Source organism: Hermetia illucens, chromosome 4 (assembly GCF_905115235.1).
Source record: "Hermetia illucens chromosome 4, iHerIll2.2.curated.20191125, whole genome shotgun sequence".
In the NCBI taxonomy this organism is placed as follows: Eukaryota; Metazoa; Arthropoda; class Insecta; order Diptera; family Stratiomyidae; genus Hermetia; species Hermetia illucens.
The window spans coordinates 40,744,086-40,758,674 of record NC_051852.1 but is presented as its reverse complement, the minus strand read 5'-3'; the positions used below and the strand labels follow the sequence as shown (position 1 = coordinate 40,758,674).

The 14,589-nt window shown below is 36.8% G+C and overlaps 1 protein-coding gene and 2 long non-coding RNA genes across 10 annotated transcripts in view; 2 read left to right on the top strand and 1 right to left on the bottom strand.

The window, feature by feature from the left end:
• The window catches only part of LOC119653704 (GRAM domain-containing protein 2B-like), a 249,100-nt gene that overhangs the window by 35,311 nt on the left and 199,200 nt on the right, over positions 1-14,589 (bottom strand). For all 7 annotated transcript variants that reach the window (XM_038058582.1, XM_038058585.1, XM_038058581.1 and 4 more), the window contains one exon: positions 3,358-3,516. In XM_038058582.1, coding sequence (XP_037914510.1) covers positions 3,358-3,516 — 159 coding nt within the window. The remainder of the gene's footprint in view (positions 1-3,357; positions 3,517-14,589) is intronic.
• LOC119653708 lies at positions 5,246-8,934 on the top strand. 2 transcript variants are annotated; one of them, XR_005249744.1, is made up of 4 exons: positions 5,246-5,776; positions 5,832-6,039; positions 6,100-6,207; positions 8,881-8,934. It is a non-coding gene; the product is annotated as an uncharacterized LOC119653708 (long non-coding RNA). The 2 variants fall into 2 exon arrangements; XR_005249743.1 differs by having other exon boundaries at positions 5,247-5,776; positions 8,884-8,934.
• On the top strand, positions 9,172-11,283 carry LOC119653709. The gene is made up of 3 exons (XR_005249745.1): positions 9,172-9,212; positions 9,773-10,198; positions 10,254-11,283. It is a non-coding gene; the product is annotated as an uncharacterized LOC119653709 (long non-coding RNA).

The following is a 14,589-nucleotide window of genomic DNA, read 5'->3' as shown; positions in this document are numbered from 1 at the left end:
ATGAAAGAAAATTCAATGGGTCGTACCAGGTTAGGGTTATAAAAACCGGTTTTCTGTAAAGCAAACTTCATTGAAATTGGTTTACTCTCTGCCTAATACCCGCATTTGTCTCGGTAAAGGCTAGACTAGTTGACACGAAATTTGACAAAATGGGGAAATCCCACGCATGTAATGAATGGCATGATTTGGTGTGGAGTTTAAGGAGGTCTCCCCCTGTAAGCGAACGAAGATGTTTCAATATCGGATGATACCCCAAATGAAAGGGTCGGTAATTGCGTTACGTTAAATTTATCATTTACTGCGAAATAGGAGAGTGAGAGATCAAAAATACGAAGCTAATATGACTCCCTGCATTTTTTAAATTAGCTGAAATTCCTTTATGTTCATCCTAGGAGTATAATATTTTACATACAATCCATAATATAGAGCACATTTCTGGAAAATGTAGATATAAACATTTTATTTTCTGGGAAGTAGAACTCCTGGTCAGATTACAATTGCGGAAGCTATAAACATAGATGTAGGTGAAAAAAAAGAGAACGTGTGAAGCACACGAAAGTATCTTATCACATGAAATTATCATAATTTAGGATAGCCTCAAATTGTTTGTGTCACATTTTTCGCAAATCACGTTAAAATATTCACGCAGTCATATCAGTATTGATTTCTGATAAAGTCTCCCTTTTTTGAGCTCTTTTACCCTCTCTCATCGATTTTCGTTGAAGACTGAAATTTGTCTTATTCAATAGAAATTAGGAAAAAAGACAATTTCATCAGAAGAAACAAGAAAATTTCAATCAATAAAAGGACAGCGGTATATAAGAGGCAAGGTGACAATTAGAAAATATTCACTATTTAAATTCAGGAAAAAGAAGCAGCATTCCTGACCATATATTGTAGAAGGAGAAATAGTTAGAAAGTTATATATGTACATACATATACTCATAGGTTTTGCTAGCGAAATTCGGAATTTTACGATTCAATTCAGAATTTTCCAATTCAAATTCAGAGTTTTACATTTCTAATTCCGATTTTTTTTTCTAATTTCTTTCCCATAAAGTTTCATACAAAGTTTTTACCATGGTCCTTTCGATTGTCAGTGGTCATTAATTAAGTTCTACAATAAACGGCGGAATTAATTTCAGTTGCAAGTACACGATTTTATATCTAGAAGCCATGGAAAAAGACAGCAGATTGGGGGGATTATATTTTTTCCAGACCGAATGCCATGCTCCATTCAAACAAATAATAATAGAAAATTGATAATCCACCCAGATTTTTTTTAAGAAACTCCAGCCACATCCTTATCCAGTGGTAAAAAGTTGCTATAAAACTTGATTGTGAAATATAGAAAAAATTCTGAATTGAAAATGGAAAAATCTGAATTTGAAATGGAAGATTCTGAAATGGGTTTGGAAAAGTCTGAAGTTAGTTTGGAAAATTCTGAATCAGACTTGCAAAGTCTATATATGTATGCATGTTGAGCGTAGAGATAGCCACGAAAGGTAACGAAACATCTTACAGAGAAATTTTAGGCCCGGGTTATAGATTTAACAGGCTATAAAAGATAAACTGGACCTAACGTGTCCGGTTAGATATGAATCAAAATATGTAAATTTCAATGCATAGTCTGATAAATCTATTTTAAATTTTCCCTGATCGGAAAAACATTTCCGCATCAGTGAAAACTCCTAAATAGCTTTGGAAGATTTTTTGCCTGGAATCGTTAAAAGATTTATAATTGATACTTTGATTCATATCATTTCATATTTTAAAAAATCGATTGATAATTTTTTTGAAAAGTTATATATAACCCGCGCCTAAATGCTCATATCACAATGCCGACGGTACAGCCTCAAACAAATCTCGTTATCATTAGTTTTCGCGATGCATTCACAATTCACACCAAATCATCCTCAATTTCATAAGCTTCTTTTTATTTAACTAAAAAAACGATGGACCAAGGAAGAAATATTTAATATGTGTTTAACGCTGATTTATCAACGCCACCCTTAAAAACTACCAGCTATTGCGATCAGGTCAAGATAAATATAGAAATGACAACCACAAAAAAATTTTTTGGGTAGGCCATTTATGTGAGTTTTGTCGTCACCCCCAAGTCCACTGTACTAGCAGAATTTCTGACAGCAAAGCATGGCTCACAACTGCCACAAGTGCCATTTTATTGACTTTCTATCTTCAACAATCAACGACATTTGATTCCACTTTTTTACACAAAGTTTCTATGATTGCAGATATTTTTCTTTTTGATAGAAGAAGTTAGATTTGGATGGCTTCGACGACTATTCCAGATACCAGTGTGAAAAATCTAAATTATATCTCAAGAATTATGTTGGTACCGATGGTTTTTACAGAGTTAAGTGCTATCACGTGTCTTCAGTTCCAGATTAGGTCATCCCATAGGAAGTATTCCCTGAGTTTTCCATCATTTCCTAATGAAGGTTGCAACTGGCTTAGTTCTCAAGGAATTGATGTTTTACTTGGTTTGCTTTTTCGCCGAATAAAAAAACGAATAGATAATATTTGGACGTCAATGGTGTTAAGACGTCAATGCCTTGTAATGTTGCAGCATGCGATAACACGAGCTGAAGGGTATGCAAAGCGTGACCAACATTTTGCAAAAGAGAACACCCACGGATTATAAGTAGATATCCGTTTGTTGTTAATATTAAATTTCATTAATAAATTCTTTGTGTCCGGATTGCTGAGTGGTTAGAGTACAAGGCCGTCGTACGGAAGGTCGTGATTCAAATCTCATTGGTGGCAGTGGGGTTTGTATCGTGATTTGACGTCGGATACCAGTCGACTCAGCTGTGAATGAGTACTTGAGTCAAATCAGGGTAATAATCTCGGGCGAGCGCAATGCTGACCACATTGCCTCCTACAGTGTACTACTGTAGTGTACCGTTACGGTCTTGAATGAAGTGCTCTAACACATTTCAAGGCCCTGATCCAATATGGATTGTAGCGCCAACGATTATTATTATTATTAATAAATTCTTTGGGTCCAGAAATGATCTTATGTTTGTAAAAAGATTCAACGACTAATGTTTCTCATTGTTTTGTGGGCCATCTTTTCTGTAAAGCATTTTTCGAAGATACTCTTTTATAATAGTTAAAAAGTGTATTTAATACACTATAAGGTTAAGCTTTTCAAATCCAGGGTGGTCTTATATCCAATAGTTTCAGAAACTACTTTTCGATAGATCTATTTTTCCTATTTAGTATCTGAGTTAGGTAGTATTATTGGTATTTTTTTGGAAAGAAACCGCCGATACATAGGATTTCGCAAAAGTTATTCGTATATATTATATCAAAAATGACTATTCTACTTACTTAGAATCTAGTTTGCTTCCTGCGCTTTGGTGACTAGGAGATTGTGGTACTGCATTCAAGCTTATTACACTTTGCCCATGAGCTTCAGATTGACCTTGTAATGGTGCCATAGGCGAACTAGGTGCTGACCTAATGCCGAATCCAACACTGTTTGTCGATCTGCAAAAAAAAGGCATATTAATAAAATTGTTGTAAAATTAATTTTGGAAGATGTAATCATACATTAAAATCAAAGCCAGAACAAGAGGAAATCGATTCTAAGAAGTTTGTTAGACGTTTCGGACGAGTTTGAAGTCATAATCCATTCAATGCAATGTTATACCTTTTGGAGGCAGCGGGTTAGAGAATATCAGTGCACATCCTCTCTTTAAATCTTATTTTTTCCTAAAAGTTTGAAATACTGGGGATTTATTATTTAATATAAAATTTATATTGCTTTAATTTGTCATTGCAGAGTTTTTGTCAAATGAAATTTAAGTTCGTTCGAGAGGCACAAATAAGAGAAAAAATAAATCGGACATTTTAATTCAAAGAAAAAAGGACTGTCAAGCCTCATAAAATAATTGAAGGCGTCGTTCAGCTTATTTATGTTTATGGATGAAATGGTAAAGCATTCTTCCAGTTATCTAAGAGGAAAGGGAAGGCGATTTTGAATTGGAATTTACGAATGTAACCCTTGGAGCCAAAAGGAAAAAAGTAGGGCTGGGCATTAACAGTCTTCCATTTTGGAAGCATCAACTTAGGCTGCAGATTCAAGACAGTGTATCGGAGACCCATATATTGTCCTTTGATAACTGAAACCCTACTGGAAAAATATGCAATCTCACGCAACTTGGGGGTATCAACCACAGCAGCTGCTTCCATAAACAGGACAACTGCAGCTGACATGTCCGGGAAAAGGACTCTTGAAAAGCATTTGTATCAGTAGATGGAAAAATGTTATCTAGTGAACTTTGACTTTTCATCTTTTCACATCGGAAAATTGCAGCCTCATTTGCAGCTTTATTACCCTCCACAAATTTTGTAGTCATGGTGATACAGCTTTATCGATGATTTACTGCCGTGGAATAAATATTTAGTAGGTTTCTACTTACGCACATTCCAAACGAACACCTGGAGCTCTCAGATTGATTACGCATTAGATACATACTATGCACGACCCCGTGACTCATTTCATATGTCTGGTGGATTGATTAGGATGGCTTTTCTCAAGTGCTATCATTACAATTACTCATGGGTCCGACGTCCATATGTAAAACTTCAGCTCAGTGACTAACTTAAACTTAATGCAATGTTATCAAACTACATTCTGTAAATTTGTTATCTTGACGATCGCAATCTACCAGCAAACGCTTTTTGAGACAATAATACGGAACACCTGGTGTTTGTTTATCTTTCACCTGGCGTTTGGTTATCTCTCACCTGCTAATTATTTGGATTAGGTATTATTTTTCACTAGAACGATAGGTTGAACTACGTGTAATGATATTTGAAGGCAGACATTGTGTCCATTATGGAATGGCCCACAGCCATTGTCATTATTCAAAAAGCAGCCGACTGCAATTGGGTTCTTCCAAGTTGAATATATTTTCAAATTTAGGATTTCCAATGATATTATGTGTATTCAGCAAGTAAATTTTCCATACATTTGTGGATTTTTAAATATATACTTTTTAGCATAATGTAACTCTTTGATAATTCCCAGGAAATACAGATAGACTTGGCGCGTGTGAATTTTTGACCGATTAGAAACGGATTTTTTTTGTAAAAAAATACACAAATAAGTTATCTAAACTATTTCCCGTCACTTTTCGTTAGTTTTTCATTTTTCCAGGAAAAAGATAGATTACCGTGACAATGAAACATTTTGCGAAAGCTACATTCTTGATAGTATTGCTTCTAAGATACATCTCAAAGTCATGCTTCAATCTGGTATTTAAGCGATATCATCTTTATGCACATATCATATATATAAGCTGGCTGTTTTTATTTTTATCCTAATTTTGTGAATTTTTTTCGAAAGCTGCATTTAGCTATACTTTATTTTCCGCCCTATATACGCACACCTGAGATAATATTTACGAGTGTGTTATCGATTGTTTCTGTTCGATTTCATATCAGTAAATTCACGTCTTCCGAATAGTCAAGTTCTCGTATTCCATCACGATCAACATAGAAATGTGCCAATATCTAGCGTAGTTTAAGAAAAGAGCCACTCTCAACGCTGAAGTATTAGCATAAGCAAAGTTGCAAAAGGATTGGATATTGGTGAATCCCAAGTTTGGAGGTGCCGTTAGACCCATGCTCAACAACCTCCAGGCTAAAAAGTGAGTGGTACACATATTTAGAGAGTGAAATTGGAGAATTTATCAAGAGAAGAAAGTAGAAAGCTTTGCTTATCAGGGTAGAAAATATTTAGGTAAAAACTTTTGAAATAGCCTCTCTTTTCGATTTAACGGAAGAGAATTTTAAAGCAAGCAGATCTCGGATTAACAAATTTTTGAAACGACCAAGATTTCCGCTTCGGTGCTGAGTCAACATACGCCAGAAGTTTCAATCGAACCTAAATGTGTAGACTATCAATGCTATATTGTGCCTTTGCAACGGAAATTCAACTTTCTTGCAGAGGACATTCTAATAACACCTGATCATCCTCGTGATTATATAGGCGCAAAGCAAGAGGTATGTGCATACAAAATCACAAAGTACTAAGAATAATTATTTCTATTTTCTGTCATTTAGATTATAATGAAAAAGGCAGGTGACGAGAAACAATGCATGACAGTTTGGGACAGACCTATGTGTCTGGATTATTGAAGACCGTTGCAGAACATTTTAGCTTGTCGTATTGTAAGTATTCCGTACTTTTCGCGTCCATAGAAAAGCATGAAGTTGAAAGAACTAACATCTCTTTTCTGGTGATTTTTGGAGATATGACATCAATGCCGCAACCCCTTGATGTCTATATAAATAAACCTTTCAAGAACCTATTGCGAAAAGTATATGAAAAGTGACTAGAACATGTTAACCTTCAACTCACAATTGCAGGAAGATAAAAGGCGATTGAACTATAATTACGAGTGGATCAAATATTCGTTTTGAGAATGAAGGGATCAAGTCTGCTTAGGTTGTCATTGATAAAGAGCTGACCCAGCGCTCGTTTTTAAAATGTTGTACATATCATACATATAAGCAATGTAATGGACAGGGGCTCACAGTGATACCAGCGACATTACTGAGTCTGTGTTATGTCTAAAACGAGGAGGACACTGGTATAGTTGACGAATGATACAGTCATTTCTTTGTCGGATGTCTGTTTGATGGCAGATACAGGCATTGGTCTAATACACAAACAGACTTTGTCAGAAGCAGACATTTAGCATAGGCAGTAGTTTGTCTGACACAGATACAGACATTTCTTTGCCTGGTGTCTGACACAAGGGCAAATGCTTCTGACAGAGAGGTTCAATCTCGACAGATTTTTGGTTGAGGCAGACATTTGTTGGCCTCATGTATGAGTCAGATGCAAACATTTATTTAACACAAACGCAGATGTCTAACACAGAGATTTATCTGGAACAAAAATTTATTCGATGCAGTCATTTGTCTGTCTGATGTCTGAAATATGTGCAGGCATTTGGCAGTCTGTTGTCTGAGGCAGACAGAGATATTTACCTAAGCCAGATATCAATTAACACTTTTTTATGTTTAGAAATTGAGGAATCCTAAGTCAGATGATGTCAGACCGGACCAAATTGTGCACAGGTTCCTTTTTTTCGTGCGTAGCACTCAGGTGTTAAAAATCAAGAAACGACAAATACGGTTGTGTCTAATGAGTTGCCTCCGCCCTGTTACGAAACCGTAAGCCGTCTTAGAAGACTTTTGATTTTTGACCAAAAAAAACTAGGAACAAGCTGTTATCCATTTAGTCCCATCCGGCATGAAATGTATGCGGACTGAGGACTCTTCAACCCCTAAACAAAAATTTCTAGCTCCGGTCAAGCTTTGTATAAAGGAGCGGGTATTACACGCGAACAGCTTCCGTCATGTTGTTCCCAGGGTAGGGGTGTGGTACCGTCTGATAAGTTGCCTCTGTCCTGGTAGAAAACCGTATGCCATCTTCATCGCCTCTTGACTTTTAAAAATAATGTTTTCAATATATACATCTTGCAATTACACCAATATTCTGCCGTGTCGTTCCCAGGGGTGTTAGCAAATCTGTCATGTCGGGTCGTTCCCAGTGGGCGTTAGCAAATCAGTCGTGTCTTTCCCAGTGGGCATGCCTCATAAGAAATATTCTGCTATTCTCTAGGGTTTTCTTTAGATATGCACATACCAATATTTTGGAGACCATGTATTTCGCCTTTTGTCTGTCACTTTTGATCTTGAACAAATGATTGTCTCATCCCTAGCTTGAATTGATTTTATACGGAGATGGGCTGGCCTCCATATTTGTCAATTCGGTTCCCAAACACGAATGAAATAATCGTGTGGATATCAGAAATAAATTCCTCTTTAAATCAACTCAAGTAGTGACGGATGCCGATGACTTTCACATCATTTGTTGCGGAAAAAAATTCTTGGGACCCTTAGAAAAAGCAGGAACTTTGAAAGGAACGAACTTGGATATTGGTTCTATATTTGATGGAGTAAGGCTTCCAATTTTTCACCTACAAACTTTTTCGGTTAATAATTTCTTTGGCATACAAATTGGCTTGTTATTCATGGACAGAAAAATGAAGTTGTGCACATTCCGGGAAAATAGGATACATAAATAGATAAAGAGTAGGGTCCAATAGGTTATATGCAATATTAATTCTGTCAACTGTTAAAAATCCTTTACAGATCATTCAGTCCACTTCATATGCACGTTATTACTACAGTGATAAGAACAATATTAGTATAATGACATGGATATCTGAGTGTAATTACGCGGTATTTCCAGCGATTAATAAATACTGGTTTTTCCTATTCGCTAGTGTTGATTTATATTTTGAAAATTCCGATATTTCGGGAACCACTTGTGCGCCTTGTGATTGCCAATTGTATTTCACCTACCAAATTTCGTGCCAAGGGGTTTAAGAGAAAAGCATGAATGAGAGATTGACAGACAAATCGGCAGACATATAGACAGTAAACCGATTCTAAAAATGGTATCGTTTTTCCATGAAAATTTCGCTTTTGCGGTAACGGGTGCTGCCGTGTCGAAGTTAATAGCGGTAGCAGAGGGAATAGTAGCGGGGAGCGGGTGGGCGACTTTTAAGTTTGGCAGTAATGCTTGGGCGAAAATTCAATGGAAACTATGCAGATCTATAGAATATCAGCTCCTCCTTTTTGTAAAATATCACACCATAAGTGGTAAGCAGTTAGTACTGCAATTTTGTTAATAGTAATTGAATTTCCACCAAATATTTCAATATGATGTTGTCTATTACTATCTATATTACTGAAAACTTTGCTGTTACGAGAATGAATTCATTTCCAAAATATCACATAATAATATACATTTTTTTCTTATTTAAGCAGATGTTGCGTTGGACTAGTGGCATGGCACGTTTTGATCACATCCAAAATGAGGATATCCGCGTTCGATGTGGAGTTACACCGATCGTGGAAAAATTGCGAGAGAGACGTCTTTGATGGTATGGTCACGTAATTCTCGCTAACGAGAATTCACTCACCAAGATTGGCCTGAGCATCGAGGTCGATGGTAAAATACCAAAAGGCCGAACGAAACAACGGTGGCTTGATACCCTAGATGGGAATTTAAAAGCCTCGCGACTGCATCCAGATCAGGCATTTGATAGAACCAAATGGTGAAAGTGATCACGACGAGCCGACGAAGACTGAAGCAGGTATCTACATGGAGAATATTTATAGGTTTGAGGCCTGGGTGCAATATAGGGCTGTTATCATGATTTTTTTGAGATGGGCACTGTCTGAGATTGAATCCTTAATTAAATGGCCTTTTTCGCTAAAAGTGCAAAAACTGAAGCCAAGGCTTTACATGTGTATTTTTAAAAAACCAAAGGTTTATTGACTAGGTATAGCAGATTAATGCTCAGTTAAAATGTTATGGTTAATAATCACATTCTATGCGTTTTTCTCGAAACTGTATGTTGAAAATCTGTTGCCACCATAGCCCAAAATCTATCCAACGAAATTCTTTGATATTTTCACGACTTTTTCGGAACATATTTCTACGGTCCGCAAACTAGGATAATTGCGGTTCATTAGGCCGTTTTCTTTTTATGCATTAAAAAAACCATGAAAAAACACCAAATTTTACAGAAAAAACTTTAACAAGGCACTAAAAATTTACCTTTCAATATTTTTTAATAATCCTAGTTTCGCGGACTGTGGTTAAGTCTGCACGTTAAACTGTCGTTTATTTTTTTCTTTAAAATGAATACAGCGTCCTCTCGAGTGGCAGCAGAAAAACACCTTTTTTGGAGATGGGTGAATAAATTGGTCTGTACTTCAATACCGAACTTTTGACGGTCAGAGTAATCGTATTAAGGGAGGTATAAAAAAGAACATATCGCTCTGTTTGCAAAATTTGAGAATTAAATTCGATAACTACTTTTTTCACTTTTCTTACACAGGAAAAAGGTACTTCGGAACTAGTACGCAATTCTTTCGTTTTCAAAATATCTTAGGAACTTGATGAAATGCAGGAAGAATTTGTTGAAATGCAATGCGCTACAGTAACCGCAAGGAGTTATTCGAGACAGGAACATAATGATATGTCAATACAGAAACTTATATGATATAAGTTCCAGAAGACTTTAGATATAAATTTAGAGATATATATCTTCAAACCGACATTGACCACGAAAAGGTAAATTCAAAGTAACCTTATCAACTTATCTTAATAAAATATCTCTTCATTGAAGCTGCTCGATTGTGTTTTTCTCGTGAATGAAAAAGATCTTAGTTGAAATTTTCAATTTGTACAAGATTTGAAATTTCTTAAAAGAAGGTTCAAAAAGCAACATGACTAACTGACATGAAAAATAATATGCTCCTCATTAAGAGATCCTTGAGTGAATTTTATAAAGAGTATGATAAATTGGGGGCTATACTTCCCGAAGGATAATACTATAGAATACCATCTGGTATTTGGCTTTAACAGCAAAGAATATACTCATAAGTTTGCGTTCTTGTTCTCAAGTTCAATAGATAAGGTACGACAGGTAAAACCTATGAAATACGATTTAAAAAAAATTGACGATTTATAAAATCACTAGAAGATCCCTAAGGCACAAAATACAATGGTTAGAATTGTTCATATCTAAAGATAGAAATACATACCGACATAAAAATTAAAGTGGAAGTCAAAAACTTAATTACATTTGGGACAGTTTGAAGTTCCAATTACTCAGTGAAAATACTAACCACCCTAAACGAGTGGTACTAACGCACATCTGCTTTCCTAAATCTTAACTAGGATTGAAAAAATTCAAAAAGTTTGGGTATCTACTATAAAAGAAGTATGTATTATTAATGGTAGGACCCAAATATTTGCATATAAAGGATCAAATTCAATAACATCCAATTCCATTGCGCTACATACAACCGATCATAAATTCCATGTTAGACTTTAAAAAAATAAAATGTGATTCTTATCAAAACCATGCGTAATTAAATGTATTTTTGAAATTCGAAAATAAACATTTTACACTTTATCGTTGATTACCCATGTTTTCACGAAGTTGTAATCTAGAATAAATCAACTGGTTTTAATATTTTCATAAGAAAATCAACGAAAACCGACTCTAAATATAGATCTAAGATATGTTATTATATGTATGTACATATTGAAATGAATATCACAAAATAAAAGCAATTCAATATCAGCTAAGTATCTAATTTTGGACTATTTTCTTTCATTCATGGAAAACCATAAATTGAACAAGGTCTTATGTCGATAAGCACCTGGTCCCTACTTTTATTCATTGAATATGACAAGACGATTAGTAAATGTTGGAAGTTTCCATTCGAACTTTATTGTGACTGCAACGAAACAAAATATAATTGATAAATTTTCCTTCTATGACGGTGAAATACTCTCAAAAGTCTAAGCGATTGTCAAATTAGTGTTATCTAATGGTTTCCCAAAAACAATTGACGGTTTATTTTTCATAAGATTCCGGCACACATGAGCAAAGCAATGGGACAGTGATATTCTGAATTCGGAAGACAGGGGAAACTAACGCTTGGCTTATTTCGAGGGAAAGCAAGCACTATCCGCTAAATGAGGCATAGGGCGTAAACCACACCTAACCGCTATCGTTGTCAGTTTGCCGAAATGTGTTTCAGCTCCCTCCAGGTCTTTCCTTAGAAACCTACACCCTTTTTCTAATATTCTGCCCCACGTAGTTCTAGGCCAACCCACTAATCAGCCACCCTGCAATAATAGATTCCATTGCCTAGCATAGTCAGCAATAGAATTATCAGATATTGTAATCAAGGAGTTTGAAGAAAGGTAGCATGGTCTATTGAATTCCTTCACGTCCTCTAGACAATGAGAACCTTGTCGAACTCCGTTTGCACCTTCAAATATTTTCGAAAATGTAGTTCATTGCAGCACAAAACATTCGCGATTGTACATTGCTCTGACAATAGCTTCTCTGGAATCCCCTTCCTGTGTTAACTACTCCAGATAAAGCCTTCTCGAATCAAGATTATTTCACCTTTTATGACTTTTTATGATTTCATTCAAAAGAGGTGAAACTTTACCAGATTTTAGACGGTTGAGAACCGTGTTGAACCTTTTAAGCTGGTCGCTATCATGGATGATGTACAATATTTGACCCGAACAATTGAGTCTTATGATTACCTGAAAGTTCCTTTGTTTCATGAAAATAAGTATTACTCATGTGAGCGTCTTGCACTTCTCATTTCTTATGTGTCACCATATTTCCACAGTTTAAATTTTCTTCAAATAAGAAATCAAATTGAGGTGTCTTGACTGAGATCTCCATTATATTAATTGACCAAAATTTGAAATTTTTTTATGCAGAATTTTGAAAAGTACCTTCATTGAATGCCTGCCCTTTAGAAACTTTAAAATAGTGTTATTGAATTGGGAGGACAGTGTCGGCTGATAAAGGTTTCTTTTTTATTACATCTTAGTATAAGGCAAACTGGCGACTGAGTTGCAATAAGTTGTATGTATTTCCACAAAGTATCTTAAAGTTATGTAGGTAAATTTGCAAGTCATCCTATCCGTAGATTGACTATAATTTGTCTAAACATGCGTTAAACTTGTACACAATATCACTAAACGTCTAATTATCAATACTTCCGTCACGACAACAAGATTTGCACGTCTAACGAACTAACAAGTAAATATAGCCCCAGTCGGCTGCAATTGCACTAAACTAATTTTAACCGTCACCCAAGAATATTACATTTGCATGCATACAGATACATGCACAAGATGGAGGAGTTCGACGAACTTTCAAACAACAACCATAGCAACAACAAAAATAATAACAAAACCTTGTTCTCCGTTGCAATAAAGCGTCTGATGTCGTGTTTATAAAATAATCACCGCATTACTATGCCGAATCGGACGAATAATCAAATTGCGTGCTCACAGTCAGTGGAAATCTATATCAAACATATTCAAATTGAGCGCACGCTTTTGAGTGCGATTTGTCAAGAGTGCGCATGTGGTGGTTTCGCGGGACATATGTTTTTCTGTTTATATTTTTGACATCACTAATAGCAAAAAATGCTAAAAAGTTTGCGCAAGATAGAACAGTCCAATGGCCACCAGAAAGTCTACTTTGTGCTCATAATGTATGCTAGCCGCACACGATCCTGAATGTGCGATGCTTTTTTGGGGGTGAAGAATAAACACTTTTAATTGAGGGCTGCTTATTATGCATCGGAATTTTTAATAAATTAATCGAATGGGAATTAATGTCTTTTCTGGGCTTTTATTCAAACTCTACATAACATGTCGGGAAACCGGAAGCTCGCCGCTTCAGGGATGAAAGGTTTTGTTTGCTTGATCTTAGAATCGAAGAATATAACTCACTGCATGTCTGGGCGTTCACAGTTTCCACCTTCTTCTTCTCAATCGGTATAGCCATTTCTGAGAAAAGTGCGTGTGACAGACAGATAGACAGGGCAGAAGCTGGTGCTGCTGCCTAAGGCTGGCAAACCTTCAGAAGAACCGTCCTCCTCTAGACCCTATGGGGAAAATGTTGGAGCGGGTTATTTATAATAGATTACTCCCAGTCATCGAGAGCCAAGGCGGCCTTTCAGATAGCAGTATGGATTCCGTAATGCCAGATCAACCATTGATGCCATCAAGGGGGTTTGGAAGGGGTTGTGACCCTGGACGTGAGGAATGCATTCAACTCGGCCTTACGAAAGTCTCTGGCGATGATCGGTGTTCCCATCTACCTCGCCGCTATTATCGATAGTTACTTGCAAGAGCGGACACTCTGGTATAATACCGATGATGGATCCAAGAAGTACGTTGTCTCCGCGGGTGTTCCTTAGAGCTCTGTACTGGGTCCACTGCTGTGGAACATCATGTATAATGATGTACTTAACTTTCCGGTTCTGGAGGAGGCCACGGCGGTGGGTTACGCCGATGATATAGCACTGGTTGTGATCACAAAGCATCTCGGGGATGCTGAGTTGTACCCAAGCGAAGCAATCAGTGTTGTTAAGGCTTGGTTAGAGAGTGCTGGACTGGCACTCACGGAGGGAAGGACGGAAGCCCCATCACTAAGCGCCGCAAAAGAAATTACGCCTGCATTAGAATCGGGAATCGTATCAACACTTCCAAGCTGGCCATCAAATACTTGTGGGTGATGATACACGGAAAACTTAATTTTAGGCAGCACATAGAGCATAATTTTAAAAAAGTATACACCACGAGTATGGCTCTGACATGGATGATGCCGAACGTAGGAGGACCGCGGCATACTTGCTGGCTGCTCATAGCCAGGGTGGTGAGTTCTATCATGCTGTATGCAGTCCAGTTTGGGGAAAAGCGCTGCAGGATTTAGGAAATGCACATAAACTGAATACGGTTTACAGAAGAACCGCCTTAAGGGTGTGTTCTGCCTTCCGGACCGTCTCAGACGATGCAGCGTTCGTCATCTCGGGAAGGATGCCGATTGACATCCAGACAATCGAAATGATGGACAGTTATGACACCAAATCCATCTCTCTCTTATCGCAGGTGAAAAAAGCCGAAACCGA